This window comes from Diabrotica virgifera, chromosome 7 (assembly GCF_917563875.1).
Source record: "Diabrotica virgifera virgifera chromosome 7, PGI_DIABVI_V3a".
Taxonomy (NCBI): domain Eukaryota; kingdom Metazoa; phylum Arthropoda; class Insecta; order Coleoptera; family Chrysomelidae; genus Diabrotica; species Diabrotica virgifera.
In genome coordinates this window covers 205023718-205047774 of record NC_065449.1, presented here as the reverse complement: position 1 = coordinate 205047774, position 24057 = coordinate 205023718, and the positions used below count along the sequence as shown (strand labels likewise).

The window sequence follows — 24057 nt, the reverse complement described above, 5'->3', positions numbered from 1 at the left end:
GCAAGTAACATAATTTTAGAATTCAAATTCAAAAATTTGCCGGAAAAATCATTTTGCCCAAAAATCAAAGTATACCACTAAATTTAGTTTGTCATCCTCTTTTCAATGAAAAATCTATTTTAAAAAAATTCAATGTACAGGGTGTTGCTTTTGGGTCGGAATATTTTTCCAATATTTTTTAATCCGGCCCTGGATTTTTTCTAATTGTAAATAAAATAATTGATTGGACACCTAAAAGAATATTCGCGTGTTAAATATAAAATAAATATACAGTGCGGTTGACAAGTTGTAAGCTGTATTTCAATTTTTTTCTACTTAGAGCTCTCGAAATTCACATAATTTCAGAATTCAAATTCAAAATTTGACCAGAAAAGTCATTTTGCCAAAAATTCAAAGTATACCACTAAATTTAGTTTTTCATCCTCTTTTCAAATGCAAAATCTATTTTAAGAAAATTCAATGTACAGTGTGTTGTTTTTGGGTCGGAAATTTTTTGCAATATTTTTTAATCCGGACCTGGATTTTTTACAATTTTAAATAAAGTAGTTGACTGTATACCTTAAATAATATTTGCATGCAAAATATAAAATAAATATACAGTGTGGTTAAAAAGTTATGAACCAAATAAGAAAATGGCAAAATAGATAAAACACCCAGTATCTTTGTTATTAATGAAGTAAGATACATTAAGTATGATATTTTTGAGACCGCCCAAGGGTCCTCTTTCTACAGTTAACGTATGTTACTTTCCCAATGAAACACCCTGTATAAAGAAGACCAAATTTATGACAATTAGTAAAAAACCAATACTAACCAGTAACAAAACCAATGGGACTTCTCAACAGAAATTAAACAGCAAATAATAAAAGCAGAAGCAGCATACGTTAGAATGAGACCCATTTTTAACAGTCGAGACATATATCATTAAAAACAAAATATCGTCTGTTGAAATGCTACATATTCACAGTTCTCATCTACGGAATGGAAGCGTGAACACTAACTGTTGCATCTATGAATGTTCTCGAAGCTTATATTAGCCGCTAATTAGAGGCAAATTCAGCACCTAGTCGATTTGAATTTTTGAGACATTATTTGCTGTTGTGATTCGCTATGTTCATATAAAGTTAGAGACACATCAAATATTTAAAAAATAAAAAAGCGGCAAAATTAATTTTTCCACAACTATTTAGCGGCAAAAAAGCGGCAAATTCAGCACCAACTTGATTTCAATTTGAAACATTATTCGCTGTTGTGATTCGCTAACTTCATATGAAGTTAGCGAAACATCGAATATTAAAAAAAAAAAATAGCAGCAAAAGTCTTCTTCAACTTCTTGCAACCATTTTGATTTTGGTCTTCCTCTTTTCTTTCTTCCTACTGGATTCCATTCTATCATAGTATATGTCACAGCTTCATCTCCTGCCCGTCAGATGTGACCTAACTATCTAACTCTGCATTGCTTTATTTTGGTCACGATATCTTCTTTTAGTACTTTCTTAATCTCTGCATTTGTTCGGCTTCTATATTAATTTTGCTCTGTTCTGATTGGTCCTTTTTAGTCATCGTCATTGTTTCCGCTGCGTATAATAATATTGGTCTAATTATGGTGTTAAACATTCTTATCTTGGTTTTAATAGACAGTATTTTGCTTTTAAGTAGTGTTTTATTTGCAAAATAAGCTTTATTCGCGGCCAATATTTTTTCTTTTATTTCTGTATTCTTTCACCCGTTTTGCTTATTGTCACTCCTAGGTATTTGAAATGTTCTACATCTTCAAACTCTGAATTTCCTATTTTGGTTTTTCCTTTTATTGCTGTTTTCCCTAGTCTTAATATTTTTGTCTTTTCTTCATTTAATGTGAGTCCCATTTTCTCCCCTTTCTCCTTTATTTTTTTTAGCATTTCTTTCATTAAGTTTCTATTCCTTGCAATAATAACAATGTCGTCTGCGTAGGCGATTATTTTCTACCTTTTGTTCTTAGGTTTCCTTTGTTTATAGTTCGTAGTACATATTCTACAGTTAGATTAAACAATGGATAAGGCATCCCCTTGTTTCACTCCTTTATTTATAATGAATTCATCTGTCTCGCCTCTTTGCGTTTTTATGCTAATTTTGGTAGTTCTCATTGTCATATTTATTAATTTTCTGAGTTTATGTGGGATTTTTAATTTTTCCAGGGCAATCGTTAGTTGTTTTCTCTTAATCGAATCAAATGCATGTTTGAAGTCGATGAATAGCATTTCTAATTCCAGTTTGTATTCATTTGCTTTTTCCATTATTCTTCATTCCTCCATATATCTTCCTTCTGTGACTCCATATTGGTACTGTCCCACTCTTCTTCGTGATCTTTGACAATATTTTTCTTATTATTGAAGTCAATATTTTATATGCTGTGCTTAGTAGTGTTATTCCTCTATAATTATCACAAATTTGTTGGTTCAAAATACCAAGATACTATACTAAAATCCACTTAAGAAAGCTCAAAAAATACTCATTCCTAGTTTTGACCAACCTTGTATACTAAAACTAAACGTTTCTCTATATTAATAATGTTTAACAATAGTAGACTATTTTAAAAATATTTTCAATATAAATAGAAATTTTTATGTCAAGTTACTACAATTCTACAGGGTGTGAATATTGCTACGAAATTAACAAAAAACGTAATTATCTTTTAAACTACTTCGTATATTACTACAAAAGCCTATATTTTAGGAAAGTAGACGTACAGGAGAATCCAAAAATGTAAAAATATATAGGGTGTTCTATTTAAATAAACATAATTTTGTGTCACCCTGTCAATACGAATAGCCCTGTATATTTGAAAATATTTTCAGATTATGGTCCTGTCTAAGCACCAACTTTTAACTAAATAACTTTTTTTCGTATCTCCTACGATAAACGAGTAATTGGACTTCTTCACTCTGATTCCCCACCCTTTATGAAATTAGCGAAACATCGAATATTAAGAAAAATAAAGGAGCGGCAAAATTAATTTTTTCACAACTAATTAACGGCAAAAAAGCGGCAAATTCAGCACCAACTCGATTTGAATTTGAAACATTTTTTGTTGTTGTGATTCGCTAACTTCATATGAAGTTAGCGAAACATCGAATATTAAGAAAAATAAAAGAGCGGCAAAATTAATTTTTTCACAACTAATTAACGGCAAAAAGCGGCAAATTCAGCACCAACTCGATTTGAATTTGAAACATTTTTTGTTGTTGTGATTCGCTAACTTCATATGAAGTTAGCGAAACATCGAATATTAAGAAAAATAAAAGAGTGACAAAATTAATTTTTTCACAACTAATTAACGGCAAAAAAGCGGCAAATTCAGCACCAACTAGATTTGAATTTGAAACACTTTTTGATGTTGTGATTCGCTAACTTCATATGAAGTTAGCGAAACATCGAATATTAAGAAAAATAAAAGAGCGGCAAAATTAATTTTTTCACAACAAATTAACGGCAAAATAGCGGCAAATTCAGCACCAACTCGATTTGAATTTGAAACATTTTTTGCTGTTGTGATTCGCTAACTTCATATGAAGTTAGCGAAACATCGAATATTAAGAAAAATAAAAGAGCGGCAAAATTAATTTTTTCACAACTAATTAACGGCAAAATAGCGGCAAATTCAGCACCAACTCGATTTGAATTTGAAACATTTTTTGCTGTTGTGATTCGCTAACTTCATATGAAGTTAGCGAAACATCGAATATTAAGAAAAATAAAAGAGCGGCAAAATTAATTTTTTCACAACTAATTAACGGCAAAATAGCGGCAAATTCAGCACCAACTCGATTTGAATTTGAAACATTTTTTGCTGTTGTGATTCGCTAACTTCATTGTGATTCGCTAACTTCATATGAAGTTAGCGAAACATCGAATATTAAGAAAAATAAAAGAGCGACAAAATTAATTTTTTCACAACTAATTAACGGCAAAAAAGCGGCAAATTCCCATTGTGCTTGTCATAAGATTTGCGAGAAGTGATTCGCTAACTTTATGTACATGGTTTTAGCACATTACAAAAATTTTCTAAGCGAATTAGGAAGGTTCCAAGTGTAACCTAAGTGATGGAAAAACATTGAATAAGGACAGGGTTGTTTTGCTGCTTTATTTTATATTTATTGCTATTTCTGATAGCATCGTATCTGATAGAAAATTTAATTATCTTTGTTTTATTATACGACTTTGTTCCAAAATGAATCGTTTTAAAGTTATAAGCAAAAAAAGTAGAAAAAAAAACGAATTTTTTTGAAATTTTTAAATATTTTTTTTTTATTAATGTTCCGGGCATATTTGAGAAGGAGCATAAGTCAATTATTATTAACGAAGTTTTTTTTTCTTCCTTATTGGCTTTGGATTACTTGATCCATTCAGCCACGATAGATAATAAATTACTGTTTGCTACAATATTCCAAATATAATACATTGCATTAAATAATACATTAGGTACATGTGCGCACATATAATACTTATGCACGCACATACATACATACATATGTAGAAGTGGAAACATTTAATCGACCAGTAGGTATACTCCTCATTCATGGCCCTAACCAACTTAAATTAATTTACAAATAATTAAATCGACAAAAAAAAACTACATGCTAATACTAAATACTAATACTAAATGCTAATAAATATATGTTTTTTTTACACAGCGATAAGGCTTCAACCCGGATCAACCCCGCGGAGGTTTACACCCTCTTTGTGTTTTTAATTTTTTTTTGCTCTTTTTTATTTTTTTATAATTTATTATACTTTTTTTTAATTTATTTATTTTTTTTTTAATAAGATTTAATTATTTTTATACATTTTTTTTGTATACATATTTTTTTGTATACATATTTTTTTGTATAATTTTTTTTTTCTTTTTTTTTAATTTTTTCAATATAAACTTTTATACAATTCTATTCTTATTACCTCCCTGCAAAATCTACTTAATGAACTTTCACAGGGAGACAATATTACATAATAATAATAAACATAAAAAACAATAATTATTGCTAAACACATTCAACCGGACTCATTCAGTGCAAGTTAAATTTTCCTCTTAGTCCTTTTTAAAAACTCCCACATGATTTGTTTACTTTTAGAATTTCTACGAGACAAATATAAAAGAGAAGCATTATTTTGTGGGAAAGGTATTTCTTCTTGAACCAGATTGTGCATCAAAAACTTAATTGCAACATCATTATGTTTGCATCCAAACAACCAATGATTAATATCGTCAACATATCCATTGCAATCGCAAAGATCTGATATTAACGAAGTTATCACCTAACTTTATCTGCAAAAATCCGAATGCCACCTCGCACATCCACCTAAAAACGGATTCTTCCTGGTCTATATAAAAAGTAAAATATTTTCTTTGTTAATTACGTTTACTTTTCTACTGATAATTTTTTTCCTATATAGAAGATACTTTCAAATACCTTTAAGAAATTTAGAATGGAAAATAAAGAATTTATTTACCTGAAGATTGATGATATCAGCTCCATAATGTTTAATTTCTTCTAATATACCTTTTTTCCTATAGTCCCAGTTGAGGGCCCAACTAGGGCAGTAACTGTACATTTGCCTAGTGGCATATTTATCACAAAGAACATTGTAACACATCACAGTGAAGATACCTGCAACGAAAAAAAATACTTTAAAAATTGGCGTGTCGCGTGTCCACCAAAATTTTAAATGGGACGAGGAAATGGTTTTATTTTTTTTTATTTTTATGCCAAGTTCAAACCAAGCACACAAAGCAACGAAAAAACAGAAACATTCATGTTTAGCAAAAGAGTGACAATAAATTCAATACATTTCTACATTTTTATCTTGTTTACAAATTTTTGCTAGTCCCGTCTTGAGTCGGTAAATGACAGAAAGTCTTTGTTTTGTGTATGTATTTTAAGACAGATTGTGTGCGTAGTGTGGAATTGCAGGATCAATATACTCTGGGCTGATTAGCAAAATTCATGGAAAAGTTATTTACCAGCAATTTTATTGCTGGAATCGAAGTATAAGATCCTATATATTAATAATATAGGTATGCAAAGTCCGCAGATAGTGTGCTAATTTTTTTATAAACAAAATGGCGCCGACAAATCGTATTTTTTTCAATTATTGCTCTATAACTCCGAAGATTTTAACTTTACAACAAAAACACCTAAATAAAAATTCACCGCAATTAAATTCTGCATAGATATATGTTTTTCACGATTTGCTCCGACGAAAATTTTCCTCGGAAAATGCGGGTTTTCCTAACAAAAACTATAATTTTCAAATAAAGTTTTAGGTAAGTAATTATTAATCAATAATTAAATAACTTAGTGACATCAAAGATTTCTTGGTATAGATTGTAATTCCAGAAGCCGGTGAAAATTAAACGAATATTTTAGCAACAATTCAATTGTTAATTAACAATTTACGATCGCAATAATAACCAAAATAATCATGATACATTGATCAAACTTATAAAGATTATAAAGATGAGATGCTTGTTTAATATTTTATCGACAAAATATAAATTTTTCTTTTTTTTGCATAATCTTTAAATTTTGAAAAAAAATAGTTATAATACGTTGGTCTAATTAGTAAAGTACAAAGAAAGGTTATTTACCAGCAATTTTATTGCTTTAATCGAATTATAAGATCTTATATATTATTAATATAGGTATGCAAAGTCCACAGATAGTGTGCTAATTTTTTTATAAACAAAATGGCGCCGACAAATCGTATTTTTTTCAATTATTGCTCTATAACTCCGAAGATTTTAACTTTACACCAAAAATACTTAAATAAAAATTCACCCCAATTTAATTCTACATAGAGGCATGTTTTCCCGATTTGCTCCGACGAAAATTTTCCTCGGAAAATGTGGGTTTTCCCAACAAAATCTCGAATTTCCAAATAAATTTTTTGGGTCAGTAATTATTTATCAATAATTATATAGCTTGGTGAAATAAAAGCTTTCTTGGTATAGATTATAAATTCAGAAGCCGGTTAAAATGAAACGAATATTTTAGCAACAATTCAATTGTTAATGAACAAATTACAGTCGCAATAAAAACCAAAATAATCATGAGACATTGATCAAACTTAGAAAGATTATAAAGGTGTGATGCCTATTTAATATTTTGTCGACAAAATATAAATTTTTCATTTTTTTGCATAATCTTTAAATGTTTAAAAAAAATTGTTATAAACAAATTAACATTTCTTAGAAATTGTTTATTATATTCTAATTTTAAAAAATACTTAAAATGCGTATTTCATAGGTCTTAAAAATGAATGCTTTAAAAAAATTTTCCAACCATTTGCAAAAAAGTTAGGAAACAGCAAAATAAATATACGATATCTCCATTCTTTATAATTTGTTTTAATTGTTTCAAAGCTTAAAAGTGAGTCTATGGTACAATCTAATTACTCACAAAGAATGTCAAAAATTAGTGCAATGGTTATATTTTAATCAAAGATTAAAAATACTTATTTTTGTAATTTTTAGCGCGAAAGTACGCTTGATACAGAGCCGGAGATAAAATGTTCACTCGAAGCGACTGACACGCTTAAACTCACGCGAGTTGTGTATGTGGGCGGGTAGCTACGGTACTGTATTATTCTACTTTCGCGCGTGTAAATTACAAAAAAATATATTTATAATCTTTAATTAAAATATAACCATTAAGCTGATAATCGATATTGTTTTATAAATAATTAGCTTGTACTCTAAACTCACTTCTACGCTTTGAAAGAATTAAAAAGAATTATTAACACCGTAGTAATAGTATGTTTACTTTGCTGTTTCATAACTTTTTTGCAAATGGTTGCAAAACAGTTTTAAAGCATTCATTTTCAAGATATTTGAAATGCGCATTTTAGTTATTTTTTAAAATTATAATATAATAAAATCTTTCTGAGAAACGTTAATTTGTTTATAACTATTTTTTTTAAACAATTAAAGATTATGCAAAAAAATAAAAAAATTATATTTTGTCGACAAAATGTTAAATAGGCATCTCATCTTTATAAGATTTCAAAGTTTGATCAGTGCATCTTAATTATTTTGGTTATTATTGCGACCGTAAATTATTAATTAACAATTGAATTGTTGCTAAAATATTCGTTTAATTTTCACCAGCTTCTGGAACTGTAATCTAAACCAAGAAGGCTTTTAAGTCACCAAATTATTTAATTATTGGTAAATAATTACTTATCTAAAACTTTATTTGAAAATTAAAGATTTTGTTGGGAAAACCCGCATTTTCCGAGGAAAATTTTCGTCGGATCAGATCGGGAAAAACACGTCTCTATGCATAATTTAATCACGGTGAATTTTTATTTGAGTGTTTTTGTTGTAAAGTTAAAATCTTCGGAGTTCTAGAGCAATAATTGAAAAAAAACACGATTTTCGGGCGCCATTTTGTTTATAAAAGAAGTAGCACACTCTCTGAGGACTTTGCATACCTATATTATTAATATATAGGATCTTATAATTCGATTCCAGCAATAAAATTGCTGGTAAATAACTTTTCCCAAAAATGGCCTATTCTCCGATAATCAGCCCAGACTAATATAGTTTCAACAATGATTATTGACGGTTTTCTCCGATCAGTTTATATGTTAGTTTAATAAAAGTAAAAAAAAACTCTATCTAATAATAATAGTTTCCCGTTTTATACCCCTAACGCGGCTTTGGGATTATAGCAGGGTAGTCTGCTATATCTAGGGCCTACGGTATACAAGGAAGGTAACAGGGCCACTGCTACGCTCCAACCACCTATTATTACCCCTGGTTTTACCTAAGGTACTCATTTATTCAGGTTGAGTCAACCTGGGGCTTATAGACATTTTAAAAATGTCTAGATGTTCTCACCGGCGCGGCGCTGGGTTTCGACCCTGCTTACCTGCGTGAAAGTCAGACATGCTACCGGGTGAGCTATCCGGCCCCTAAAAAATCTCTATCTAAAATGGCTTTTCCCAGCGTATCTCATATATGTGCTAGGCTAATCATATTATAGGCGATCGGCAACAACCCCTAAAATTACGTTATACCGACCACGAAAACCAACTTTAAGGTGAATGACCAATTTTGGTTATTCTTTATATTTTCAAGGTCGCGGATCCGTTGTATTTTCAAAATCTTTCTAAAGCACCACATCTCAAATGCTTCTAAGTTCTTTGTGTTGTCTACTTTCAGTGTCCAGCTTTCCATTCCATACAACAAAGTCGAGAACACGTAGCATCTTAAGGCTCTTATTCTCAGCTCCAGAGGAAGGTCTCGATTAACAAACATTTTTTTCATTTTTATGAATGCCTGTCAATTTCGATGCGTGTCTTGATTTCTCTACCGTGGTCGTTGTTTTCTGTTACTCAGGTTCCCAGATATTTGTAGGTATTTACTCTTTCTACATGTTTTCCGTCGATATCTAGCCTTCCTACTGTGTGTTGTTTAGAAATAATCATGAACTTGGTTTTCTTAACGTTCATTTGTAGTTCATATTTTATACTGACTAGATGTACTCTATTTACTAATCGTTGCAGTGCTTCTAGTCTAGACCTAGACTGTTTGCAAAAATATCGGTGTCGTCTGCGAATCTTATGTTGTTCAAGATTTTTCCGTTTATTGATATACCCTGTTCTTCCTCTGATATTGCTTCCTTAAAAATAGCTTCGCTGTACAGATTGAATAACAATGGAAAAAACACGCCCTGTTCGCGCTCCTCTTGTGCAACTGCTCCACATGATGGATACGTTCATAACAACTATTACACGCAGCTTCTAGCAAAATTATTTTTAATATTTTCTTTGAGGACGATTTCCGGAATGGAAATCGAAACGTCAGTATTTTTTAGGTAATAATGCAATTTTCATTACAACCAAATTGTGGCTAATCCCATATAAACATATGTACATAATTAATACTTAGCTTGAACATGCCACAAGACAACATTTTCATAACATTGTTATGGTAGAAATATTTTATTTTTAAATTAAATAAACATATTCAGTACAATTCAACATGACATGAGACATGAACAAGGGATATGAGAACCGTAACTGGATAATGTCAAACAAAAAAATCAAAAGGATTTTTTTAGTTATAGTCTAAGTAATGAAGTAGGACAAAATCTCGCAGTTTTTACAGAATAGATCGATTTGTTTGAAAATTTGAAAATAAGTAGTGGATAGTCCAAGGAGCAAAATCTATATGATGCCGAAAAGCGCTTTTAAACCATGGGGGTGGTTGTCACCTTATCTCGGGGGGTGGACATTTTTTATTATATTTTGACCACAAAAGTTGGTAAAAACATTCATTCTAAGCAAAAAACGTTCTATTCATTTTTTTGATCAAATTAATAGTTTTCGATTTATTCGCTATCGAAAGTGTTAGTTTTATATCGAAAAAATCAATGTTTTTAATAAGTTTTCTGCTAATAACTCCAAAAGTTTTAGTTTTATCAAAACAACTGTACTTGACAAAAATTTACCTTTTAAAAAATAAACAAAACCATTGTTTTTGGATTTCTTTAAGACAAATAGTAATCGAGGTATACTTTATTATATGTTAGCTCTTCTTCGTCAAATGATAAATATTTTAGTTTCAAAGTCAAAAGACGGGAAAGCTATGCATTTTTCGAGGATAACTTATTCAAACTAATATACCTAAAGTATTTAAATATCTATCTCCAAAAATAAAAAAAAAGTCTCTAGCTCAAAAATTAAGTGACTTATAATGAAAAGAATGTTAGTCTTTATTTTTTTCAGCGAAAAAGTGATCGGATCAATCCCCTAATCACCACCCTAGTTAAAATTAGTAATTGACCTTATTTGGTCTTCTTTATTTATGTATTATTAATAGGTTCTAGAAGTTTTACCGGCTTAGAATTATTAGTTTTAAAAAAACTGGAGTTAAAAGCGAATAACGAATTTTTGTAGTTTGGAAAAAACGGCATTTTTTTCAGAACAGAAAGATTAGCATCAGAGATATGAAAAAATGTTTAACTATGAAATTGTAGCTTATTTAATTCGCAAGAACTTGGTTTTTCAAAAAAATTTTCTAAGGCAAAAATTGAGTGAGTTATTGACAATTAAAACTTGTATGGGCCATTCCACGATCATACGCCTGTTTTGGATTACTTCGACAACGAATATTTTACTGTGCAACATAAGAAGTACGAAAGTAAATGGCGCTAATAATTATTCCAATAAACAACAATATAATTTGCGATTTAATTTCGTTCTTCTTATTTTGCACAGTAAAATATTCGTTGTCGAAGTAATCCAAAACAGGCGTATGTTCGTGGAATAGGGTATAATACCATGCAAAAACCACCTTTACCAACCCTCTCAAAGTTACCTTTTTTGCGACTGAGGATTTTAAAAAGATTTAATATTAATAGGCTTATAGATCTTGTAAAAACCTACAAAATTCTTTTTTTACCAAACTTTCTAAGATAAAAAATAGAAAAGTTAAGGTTAAAAAATCAATTTATTTTTTTTTTGAAAAAAAAGGAGAAATCCAATTGGAAGCATAAGAAGGTAAGTTGGCAGTGATTTTAGTCTTATTCACTCTTCTTTTTTTGGGTATTATTAATAGATTCTATAAGTTTGACTGGCTTAAAATGATCAGTTTTTAAAAAACTGGAGTTAAAAGCGAATAACGAATTTTTGTAGTTTGGTAAAAAATGCCATTTTCTTCAGAATAGAAAGATTAGCATTAGAGATATGAAAAAATGTTTAAATATGAAATTGTAGTTTATTTAATTCCCAAGAACTCGGTTCGAAAAAATTTTTCTACGGCAAAAATTGAGTGAATCGTAAATGAGTATATCGAAAAACATTGATTTTTGAAGTTATACTTCTTTACGATCGAGAGTGAAGTTTTATAATTCCCTGGCGCATACGCGCACAGACAGTATGTAGTTCGTTACTAATCTTTCAAGATAGGTATGTATATATCAGCGAAAATAAGTCATTAAAAGAATATATTAGTGAAAAAAAACCTATACAGAAGTAAAAACTTCAAATTGTATTTTGGTATAAAATCGTTTATTTAAAAACTATCTAAAAGTCATCCACATGGATTGCAAAACGTTTTCGTTATGATCAGAACATCTTCAGTGCCTGGAATGAAGTATTTCCACGTTAGATTAAGGCAAAAAGGTTAAAATTGTGACTGTTAATGAGAAAAATATGTGGAGAATACTTACATTCCGCAAAGTAGTTGTAACTAGCACACCAATGAAGGTGGTAACTTCATAATATATGGCTTACATTATAAATTTTGATAAAATATTGTGACTACTAGTCGATGTTAAAATATTAAATTATGTATGTGCCTAAAGAGCAACATGCTTCCCTGCTCGAAAAAACTAGGTACTTGCCATTTCAATTAGCACAGACCAACTGATATAAAAGGAAAAGGAATGACAAAGAGTGACATGACAAGACAAGGTAAAGTCAATTTTTGGTTACGAACTTCAAAAACTGTAGTTTTAATTTTTGGATTTTAATTAAAATGTAAAGGTAGTTAATAACTGATTGAAAATATAATTAAAACTGTTTAAAAATATGTTGAGAATCTATTAAGTAAAGTCTAAATTAGCAACTCTCTAATCCAGAAAAACTTTTGGTTTGTTGGAAATAAGATTGGTATATTTCATGGTTAGAAGCGTGACGTCATCGATTGTAAAATTTAAAGGTGAAAGTTTAATTTAGTTTTTCGAACAGGGAAGCATGTTGCTCTTTAGGCACATACATAATTTAATCTTTTAACATCGACTAGTAGTCACAATATTTTATTAAAATTTATAATGTGAGCCATATATTATGAAGTTACCACCTTCATTGGTGTGCTAGTTACAACTACTTTGCGGAATGTAAGTATTCTCCACATATTTTTCTCATTAACAGTCACAATTTTAACCTTTTTGCCTTAATCTAACGTGGAAATACTTCATTAACTAACCTGTTAAGTATATTATTTATTTCGTTGAAATTATATAATATAAGTATAACTTCTTACGTGCGTACAAAGATTCTTTTTTTTTTTTCGATATAAAACTAACACTTTCGATAGCGAATAAATCGAAAACTATTAATTTTATCAAAAAAATGTGTAGAACGTTTTTTTGCTTAGAATGAATGTTTTTATCAACTTTTGTGGTTAAAATTTAAATAAAAAATTTCCACCCCCCGACATGGGGTGGCATCCACCCCCAGCGTAAAAGCGCCTTTCGACATCTTGTGTGAGCATAATAATTCTTGTGTGTTTGATTTGGCAACATGGCGGAGATCGAGGAAGTTAAGAAAGAATTGAACAAATTGAATAAAAGTGATCTAATAAGGATAATAATTGAAAAGAAAGTGCCTTTGGACATAAAATCAAGTGATAAAGTGGTTAAGTATGTGGAAAGTGATGAAAATACCAAGTTTCCTGATGTAACTACTGAAATATCTGATAACAGTTCAACTGACCACGCCCATGCGGTAAGTCACTTAACATTAAAATATGACCTCAAAGTCGCAAACATCCAACTTGAAGCTTCAACACGTATTATCAAAGAACTTGAACGAACGATTAGTAATCAAGATTATATTATAAATTTGCTACAAAACCCAGCAAATTTGCAGGTTAACCATGTGCCAAATACAAACAAACAAAGCGGTGTTGCCGGTCATCCTCCAAATTCCGTCGCTAAAGCTGAAGGAAAGAAAACCAAGGGCATACACGAGACACGTGAGAATATAACAATTACAAACCAGCAATTCTCAAGCGCCCTAACGCAGGCTCAACAAAGTTTGAAAATGAATGATATCCACAGTCTTGGCCAAAACCAAAACAAAACTCGGTCCGATGCAAAAGTTGTGGGAAATAACAGCGAGAGTGAGGAGCTTGCAACAAAAGACAAGGTGTGGATTTATGCAGCAAAGTATAAACAATCTTATAGTACACAAAAATTGGAAACATACCTACAAACAAAGTTTCCCGGGCATGAGTTCTCGTGCACTTTATACGAGAATAAGGTAAATGGATCCAATTCTTTCAGGATTACGGCAGATGCAGAATTGAAGGATATTCTTTTTCAACCACAGACATGGCCAAAGGGAATAGAGGTGAGTGAATATTTTTTCGCAGAAAATATTCCGTCAATAAACCTCCTAACCAAGGTAGATACTTTAACAGGAAAAGACAACAGTGAAAGTGTTATTTTAAAAAACTCTGTACCATTTTATAATAAACAAAATTCGTTAGCAAACTCTGACCAAGTTAGTCTAGTTAGTATTTTTCATGTAAACACCCAAAGTTTAATAAACAAAAATAGATCAGCTTAATGTTTTTTTGAAAAATAAAAGATACAATATATTATGTTTCTCTGAACATTGGCTCAGAGAAAACGAATTAACAACATTAAAGTTTGATGGGTACTTTTTGTCAACTTTTTTCTGTCGGAAGGTAAGAGAACATGGAGGTGTTGCAATTTTTAGCGATAATAAATTTTCTACACGACCAGTTTGTTTGAATCATATATCATGTGAATATGAGGGTGAATTTTGTGCATTAGAAATTACAGATATTAAAACTATTCTAGTAACAGTGTATAGAACCGGAAATGGGAATTTTAAAATATTTCTAGACCTTTTTGAAAAGTTATTGGTGTTTTGCTCTGCTAATTTTTTGGAAATAATAATAATTGGGGATTTCAACATTGATTTTAAAAAATCTTCTAATGAACTCAGAATTTTCCGTGATCTAATTTCTACTTTTGGCTTAACAATAAATATTAATGAATATACTAGAATAACAACTAGATCAGCAACTTGTTTAGATAACATCTTAACAAACATAAACAGTGGGATAGTTGGTTGTGGAATTGTGGACCCATGTATCTCTGATCATCTTGCTCAATTTATTAACTTAAAAATAAAATCTGAAAAAAATCATAGTGCAATTACATACACAAGACGTATAACGAGTAATGGCATACTGAAGTTGAAACATTCGTTAAATAACGTTGATTGGTCTTTAGCTATTTCTCTCAAAACAGCAACAGAATTAGCTCAATTTATTACTGAAATATATCAAAAGTTAACTGAAATCAATTTTCCATTAAAAAAATTGCGAAGTCAGAATAAAGCTCCAATTTCTTGGTTTGATGATGAATTAAAACTTATGCGAGAAAATCTTTCCACAGTCAAGGTAATTGCTGACGTTACAAAAAATTATAGTGAATATAATAAGTTTAAGAAGCATTATAGATCAACAATATCATTAAAGAAAAAACTAGCTTATTGGTATTTCTTTTCAAATTCTGAAAATATATCTCGTGACAGTTGGAAAGTTATAAACTATCACAGAAATAAAGGTCAAAATAAAAAAGTTAGTCCTAGTACGATCTCATCAAACGATTTCAATAATTACTTTACTTCAGTAGCTAAAAATATTAGAGGTTCTTTCAGTTCTACAAATGAAAATGTAGCTATAGATATTTTGAAAGATGTACACTCTCCTTGCCACTCTTTATTTTTACTACCTGTTACTGATATTGAAATCAGAAATGTTTTGCGTGGCTTGAAAAATTCACATTGTACAGATTTTTATTTTTTAAACAAAAAAATAATTGTCGAAACTATTGATATTGTTATTGACAAATTAGTTTTACTTTATAATAATTGCCTTACTGAGGGGATTTTCCCTGATGTACTAAAAGTAACAAAAGTGTTGCCACTATTCAAAAAAGGGTCTTTAGATGAAATTGGAAATTACCGTCCCATCTCTATCATTCCCATTTTCGGTAAAATTTTTGAAAGCATTCTTAATACTCGTTTGACAGAATATCTAGATAAACACAAAATACTTCACTGTAACCAATATGGCTTTAGAAAAAAGTGCAGCACTACACAAGCTATACAGAAAATTGTGAGAGATATAGTCGACGGCATGGAGGAAGGTCATTTCGTGTCTTTGACATTGTGTGATTTATCCAAAGCTTTTGACTGTGTTTCGCATAAATTAATGTTGGAAAAAATGCATAAATATGGTATAAGGGGAACCACTCTCAATATATTTAGATCTTATTTAACAAATAGAAAACAGGCAGTTTTTCTTAATAATAGCTATTCTGATTTGAACACGGTCGAATACGGGGTTCCTCAAGGTTCAATACTAGGACCCACTTTGTTTCTTATTTATCTGAACGATCTATTTCACTACACTTTTCCCATAAAATGTGTGTGCTTTGCAGATGATACCACTCTCATAAATACTGACATTAATCATCATAATTTGAAAATTAAAATAGATAGTGATACTCAGAAAGCAAAAAACTGGTTTTTGCATAATGGTCTGAAGCTAAATGAAGACAAAAATCAGAATTTGATGTTTAGTTCTGACCGGAAGTATGTCTTAGGAAATAGTGTTAAACTCTTAGGAATTTTCCTAGATGATAATTTGGACTGGAGTGCTCATACAGACTACTTAAGTTCTAAACTTGCTACAACTATATTTTTGATACGCAACTTAGTTTTTATGATCCCTAAAAGTACCCTTAAAATGATCTACTTTGCACTGTTCCATAGCCATTTAAAGTACGGAATAACTGTTTGGGGTGGCTCTTGTCACGCAGACAGAATTTTTAAGTTACAAAAGAAAGTAGTGAGGATACTTGCTGGAGCAGAGTATAGGGAACACTGTAAACCTTTATTTCAGAAGTTAGGTATTATGTCACTACCTTCACTCTATATATATGAGACGCTGATTGAAATTCATTCCAACAAAAGTAAGTTTAACATAAACTCCAACTTCCATGATCACCATACAAGATCGAGTAATGCTATTAGAGCACAACGTTTTAGGTTGACGAAAAGTATAAAAAACTCAACTGATGTTAGTTTGTACAATTTTTTGCCAGATGAAGTAAAAAGTCTTCATTTACAGTCGTTTAAAAATAAAATAAAATCACACTTTTTAAAACATTGTTTTTACACAAAGACAGAGTACTTAGGTACCGCTTATAATACATTATAATAAGTACACTAGTTTGGTCAGGGTTTTTTTGCCGATTATGACGATATTTCATGTTTTTAAGTTTATTTCATGTCTTTACGTTTTTACATAGTGTGTTAAATTTTTTGTTAGTACCTGTTTGTATATCTGTTCATTATAATTTATAATATTTATCTTTTAAATTTTGTCAAAATTTTATAATGTAGGTACGTACTCTTTTGACTTGTCAAAAACAAAAGAAATTTTGTATATTTGATGAAATAAATTCTATTCTATTCTATTCTATTCATCATATAGATTTTGATCCTTGAACTATCCACTACTTGTTGGAATACTTCCAACACATATTTTCTTTTTTCTGTTATATTACTCGTTACTCGTTATAAATTAATTATCGTCACGTTATTAAGAGGAAACAGTAGCGATCAACAAGTAGCGAAAACGCGTTCCAAGATTGCGGCTGTAATTTTGAATATTTTGTCGAGATATTTGGCACACTTATTCGTAATATAATAAAGAATGGCGGTACAGAGCCCAATTTGAAAAATATATTAATATGTGGAAATTACTCTGTAATTAAATACAATATTAAAAAACGAGCATGTACCGCCATTAAGAAGAACAAAAAAATACACTTTCTTCAAATAAACTTTTTTATCCGATGTCTAGATTTTGTGTCATTTTGGAACTACTAAAATTTTTTATTTCATTGGTAGTTCCAAAATTACACAAAATCTAGGCATCGGATAAAAAAGTTTATTTGAAGAAACTCTATTTTTTTGTTGTTATAAATGGCGGTACAGGCTCGTTTTTTTAATATTGTATTTAATTACAGAGTAATTTCCACATATTAATATATTTTTCAAATTGGGCTCTGTACCGCCATTCTTTATTATATTACGAATACGTGTGCCAAATATCTCGAAAAAATATTCAAAATTACAGCCGCAATCTTGGAACGCGTTTTGGCTACCTGTTGATCGCTACTGTATCACCTTAAAACACGCAACTTTACACGTTACCATGTTAATATTATTGAAAAAATAATCTGACAATTCTAAAATCTAACTTCACTAAAAACATCAAAAAATTACTCTCTCGATAAATTATAATTTTAGCGCTTGTTCAAGACCAAAAAAGAAATATAAATATTGGTGTACTATTTCAATACATATTTTCCAACTACCAGAACCACGAAATCGAAGGAAAAAATTTGTAAGTATTTGAAAATTATAATAAAAATTTAAATAAGACTCCCGTTACTAACTATCTACATCCCCATAGTAAGGAAGACGGTAGTAAGTACCCCATTCCTTTACACTACTTATTCTCAAATTTTCAAGCAAATCGATCCATTCTGAGGTAAAGTTCTCGAGTTTTTAGTTTTAACGATTTTTGAGTTTTTAATATCACTCAGAAGTCAAAATAACGATTTTTTTTGTAAAAAGGGTGAAAATCAACATATTTAATATTTTTAACCAAAAAATAAGCATAAAACAAAAAATATCTCGACAGCGTTACCTCACAAAATGTCTAAAGAATAATCCTGAAAATAAAAGTTGACAAAACTTTAAACGCGTTGCATAATATGCAAAATTTCAGGTGGATTGGTTAAGTAGTTTTTGAGCTACAAAGTCCACCGTCTTTGAAAAAATCAGTTTTGAGAAAAACGCCTTTAAAGTTTTGTCAACTTTTATTTTCAATTTCGTTTTTGTCTGTCAAATCGTAAAGTGATACACACCGGAATATATTTTGGAATAGCGGAGTAAGTTACAAAAGAGATGTGCTTTTCTCACTACGCTCAAGTTATGTACTTTCATTTAAAATAATAAAAAATATAAACAATTTCAAAATTTTCATACTATACCCCCCCCTCTTAAGTCTGCACAAATTTGATTAGACCATTAAGTAGATACTATGTCTATTGACTACTATGCTCTAGTGTTGCCCAAGTGCAAGACCAAGACGAGACTTACAGAGTCTTGGTCTTGGTCTTGCGACAGTACACCTGGTCTTGGTCTTGGTATTGCGCTCCAGGTCTTGGTCTTGGTCTTGCAGCAAGAGTCTTGCAAGTCTCGCAGTTGCCCATTAGCCTATTACATATCTTAGAACTAGAAAAACGTAACAGAGTAGGTCAATTTTAAGCTTTAATATCACGGCCATAGTAAAGACCAACCAAATTAATAAATATCTAAACAACTGACAGCGGGTGGGGTTTGAACCTACGATCTAAGCGATCCGTGTCTATATTCCAACTAACCAAAGTTTATTAGGAACTTACGTATTTTTCCGAGCATTTGCCATTGACAAAGTGTGATTTGAAAAGAATTCAATTCAGTGACAGATGTGCACAATATGAAGGGTCAGAGGGAAAAAGGATGAATGTCAATTTTTGGTCATTTTGAGATTGTTGCGCAATCTGTTAGCTTAGAAAGGGTATTTACTATCAACCTGTGAATGGACAAGGGGAAATAAATATGATAATTGTCTTAAAATCACATCACAAGATTGGACGCAAGGAGTAAAAACAATGAATATGTAACTTTATTTCTCATTTTACCGAAAATGCTTGCAGATAGACATTCATCGTTCTTTCCCCTGGCTCTTCATATGTTAACGCCAGTTCTCATTTTGGTACCGAATACCAAACCGAGAATAATACACTTCTCCAAGAAATTAAGACACCTCCTTAAAAATAGGTCATTTTTGATGTCTCGAATTTCCTAAACCTGTTGTCTGATTTAAGTGATTTTTTAATATTATATAGCTTTATTCGGAAGAAGTTCTACTAAATATAAAAAAGAGAAAACTTGAATACTTAGGCCACCTGATGAGGGGTCAAAAGTACACATTCCTACGAAATATAATGCAAGGAAAAATCCAAGGACGAAGAAATCCAGGCCGTAGAAGAATGTCCTGGATGAGAAATTTGAGAGAGTGGTTTGGCTGTACCACTAACGAATTGTTCAAAACAGCAGTAAATAAAATTAGAATCGCCCTAATGATGTCCAATCTCCGATAGGAGAGGCACTCAAAGAAGAAGAAGCCTTATTCGTTAACAATATCGCTGTAATAATATTGTTGCTAGAAATTAAATTGTCGTTGTATAACTTATCGGTACTAATGAGCTTACCAATCAAACTGTGTTTTTTTCTCAAAGTTAGCATCATCCTGTGGAATATTCTAGCATTTATAAAATACTGAAATTAAAACCCAACTACAGTCTGATATTTTTTTAACATTTTGTTTTTTCATTCGCTAATGTTGGATAACAGTAAAGTTGGGTATTTTAACAACTAGTCATGTTTTTCATCAATAAAGGGTGTTTTTAAATAAGTATGGCAAATTTTAAGGGGTAATTATAAACAAACGGGTAGTTTTACCCGTATGCGCGCCAATGGTGAATATTAAATTCTTAATTGTATGTCAAAAATGCGTAATAACTACCTCTTAAAACCCACCAAATTTCATTTGCATATCTCAACCGGTTTTAGAGCAATAAATCGTCAGTTTGTAAGAAAAATTTTAACACTCCCTGTTCGAAAAATTTCGAAACGAAGCATTTGCGAACAAACACTTATAAAGCAAACTGTCAAATTATTTTTCGTGCAGAATTACCCCTTAAAGTTTGCTATACTTATTTAAAAACACCCTGTATTGATGAAAAAAATGGCTAGTTAAAAAAGTACCAAACTTTTTATTATCCAACATAAGCGAATGAATAAAAAAAAAAACAAAATGTTAAGAAAATATGAGGCTATAGTTGGGTTTTAATTTCAATATTTTATAAATGCTACAATATTCCACAGGGTGATGCGAAGTTTGAGAAAAAATACAGTTTGATTGGTACACCCGGTGTACAATGACAAATTTACCTGTCTAGAAACAATATTATTACATCGATATTTATACAGAATAAGGCTAATTATTATCAAACATTAAAATCAAATAAATAAAAAATCAAATTATCAACCACTTAAATCGAACAAGTTTAGGAAATTCGAGAGACCAAAAATGACCCGTTTCTTGGAATAGTGTATATCAAACAAAGAGCGTAACAAAAGAACAGTCGATTGATAAAACAAATGACCAATTTAATTTAACTACCTACAGAAAAAACTGCTATAAATGTCCTTTTGTTTTACATGTATTTTACTGTAAATATTTCTTTGTTGAATGCCTCGTAGACTAAATATTTGGGTATTTGGTTACACCGTATAACCGGCACGGCATTCATTATCTGTTATAGTCTGTCTCCTTATTGTAATCACACTCAGCAGAAAAAATATACATAATAGTCTTATTATTCTATATATCGATATGATTTTTGTATATTTAAATTCCTAGAAAACTAATTAAGGAAAAAAATGAACTACTTATTGTAGGTATATTTTTTATCAGCATATGACATATTTTTAAAAAGTTTTGATACATTATAGGTCTCGATCCGGCGTATGGAAAAAAAATTGATTAATAGCAAGCTGAAAATTTGTTAATAGCTTAACGGTGTCTAGTCGGATAAACTTTCATATATGGGAACACTGGAACAGGGGCAGTTTTAATTGTGGAACAAGTTAAAATTTTGGAACGGTCAGACCACGAAAACGACACATTTATTTTGTCCGACAGAATAGACTTAAATTCTCCGAACTCTCATGCAAAAATCAGACTGCTATTGACATATTCTACATCTTCCACTCATTAAAACGCTCATTTGGTGATAAATAGCAGTCTGATTTTTGCATGAGAGTTTAATCTCTGTTCGGAGAGTTTAAGTCTGTTCTGTCGGACAAAATACATGTGCCGTTTTCGTGTTCTGACCGTTAAAAATTTTAACCTGTTCTACAATTAAAACTTCCCCTGTTCCAGTGTTCCCATATATCAAAGTTTGTCCGACTAGACACCCTTAAGCTATTAACAAATTTTCAGCTTGCTATTAATCAACTTTTTTTCATACGCGGGATCCAGACCTATTAATTTATGAATGGAGGGCGGCTATTCTCAAAACCTGGACAATTAATTTCAGAGCGAAGAATGTATGTTTGTTTATGGTATTGTTCGTAAGGCGCATAAGTCCAATTTTACAATTTTTTTTGCTTCTCATAGAGTACCCTAAGAATATACCCGAACTAATATACTTCATAAAACGACCCTCAGTTCTAATTGCAAGACGCAAGAGTCTTGCAGGCTTAGTCTTGTTCTTGCTCAAATCTTGCACGGTAAGTCTTGGTCTTGGTCTTCCTCAAATTAGGCGGTCTTGGTCTTGGTCTTGCGAAAACGCAAGAACAAGACCAAGACTGCAAGACCAAGACTGATTTTGGGCAACACTACTATGCTCTATGCTTAAACTACTTACATGTTGGTCTATTTGTTGATGGCCTTGCCAAAGGAATCCACGGTCGAGGAGGTGGAGAAGGAGTAGTAACTGAAACAAAAAGAGAGATATCAAAATAAGTTAAAAAAAAACATAATACATAATATGTTATTAACTGGGCGGTATTTTAAACATCTTTTCATACATAAAAAATCTTGCGCCTAGAAAAATTAAGGCGTATCATCATCGTCGTATATCATCGTATTTATTATTCTGTAATTATTCTGTTTTTTTTTAACTCATTTGCTGTTTTAGAATGACTGATATGCATATATGCTAATATTATACAGACTATTTAGTTTTAAATATTAGATATACGGCCTATAAATGGCAACATTGCTTCCCCGCTGCCCACGCAATGCACCTGATTCGCGCCGATTCATTCAGTCATTTGTCATTCTACAGTGGCAATGCAACTCATTCTCATAACGATGGTTTAGTGTGAAAACCTCGTATCTCATTTTACAAAAAATTTTACATGAGTGACTTTAAACTGAATTTCTGCATACTCTAATCTAAAATAGATATGAAAAATGTATGTGTAATGATCTAAACGTACTCAGAATCAAAAATATGTAAAGATAGTTTTTTGTTTTAAGTTATAGTATGCAGAAATTAAGTTTAAAGTCTCTCCTGTAAAATGTTCTGTGAAATGAGAAACGAGGTTTTCACACTAAGCTATCGATAATCAATGTTGCCGATTTTAGAGCTTCCTTCAGTGGGGTATATCTAAGCGAACACTAAACAGTCTGTATTACATTCATAGCATTTTATTAACACGTCTCTTAATGTGAAAATATTATATGATGTTGAATCTATTTTTACAAAAATCTTCTTGATACTTCCAGTTTACTTTCTACCTTCCACCCTTTTTAACGCCACTTATAATATAACTACTTATTCAGATAAAAATAGTACAATTGCATTAAGGTGCCACAAGAAAATAGCTTCAGAACAACATTGATTAGACTCCCAATAATTTTCAAGCATTTGTCTAGTAGTAAATAATTTAAAAAAACTGCAAACAAATCTAAGAAAAATCCTGAAAATATACTGGCCCAGCAGAATAACTAATACAGAACTCTGAGAAAGAACAAAGCAAACTAACATATCTAACATATCAAGGAAAGAAAATGGAAATGAATTGGCCACACTTTGAGGAAATATCAAAGCAACATAACAAGACAAGCACTTGAATGCCGACCAGAGGGGAAAAGAAAGAGAGGGAAACCGGACAACAGCTGGAAAAGAACAATGACGAGAGAATACGAGAAAGGACTAAGATGGGGTGAAGTCAAAAAATAGAAGAGAATGGAAGGAACTAGTACACAGTTTATCCAGAGAATAAAAACAAAAGAAGATGCGTTGTCCCGGCCAGACAGCAATCTTACACTTTTGGCCAAGAAACGCATAAGCGCCCAATACTCTACAAGGATGTAGAGAAATAGAGAGAGAGAGAAATTGTTTTAGAAATGTACTTTGAATTGATTTTCAAAAATGAATAACCATTTTCAATTTCATTGCAACAAGAAACTACAGCCGCATCATATTCTAGTTCAATCAGAGAGTGCAGCAAGCACCTCTACCGGTTTCGAAACTTATTGGTCTCTCATCAGGAGGCACATATGTTGCTCTCTCTGACCCAACCAGAACAAATCCCGGCGTGAAGTTA

The 24057-nt window shown here is 31.0% G+C and overlaps 1 protein-coding gene across 4 annotated transcripts in view; it reads right to left on the bottom strand.

The window, feature by feature from the left end:
- Positions 1-24057, bottom strand: part of LOC114339668 (CCR4-NOT transcription complex subunit 6-like) — a 243199-nt gene that overhangs the window by 108153 nt on the left and 110989 nt on the right. For 3 of the 4 annotated variants that reach the window (XM_050657232.1, XM_050657233.1, XM_050657234.1), the window contains exons 2-3: positions 22368-22436; positions 5488-5645 (exon numbers count right to left, since the gene is read on the bottom strand). In XM_050657232.1, coding sequence (XP_050513189.1) covers positions 5488-5631 — 144 coding nt within the window. In that variant the 5' untranslated portion in view covers positions 5632-5645; positions 22368-22436. Of the gene's footprint in view, positions 1-5487; positions 5646-22367; positions 22437-24057 lie in introns of those variants that run through there. The other variant, XM_050657235.1, reaches the window with a different exon arrangement.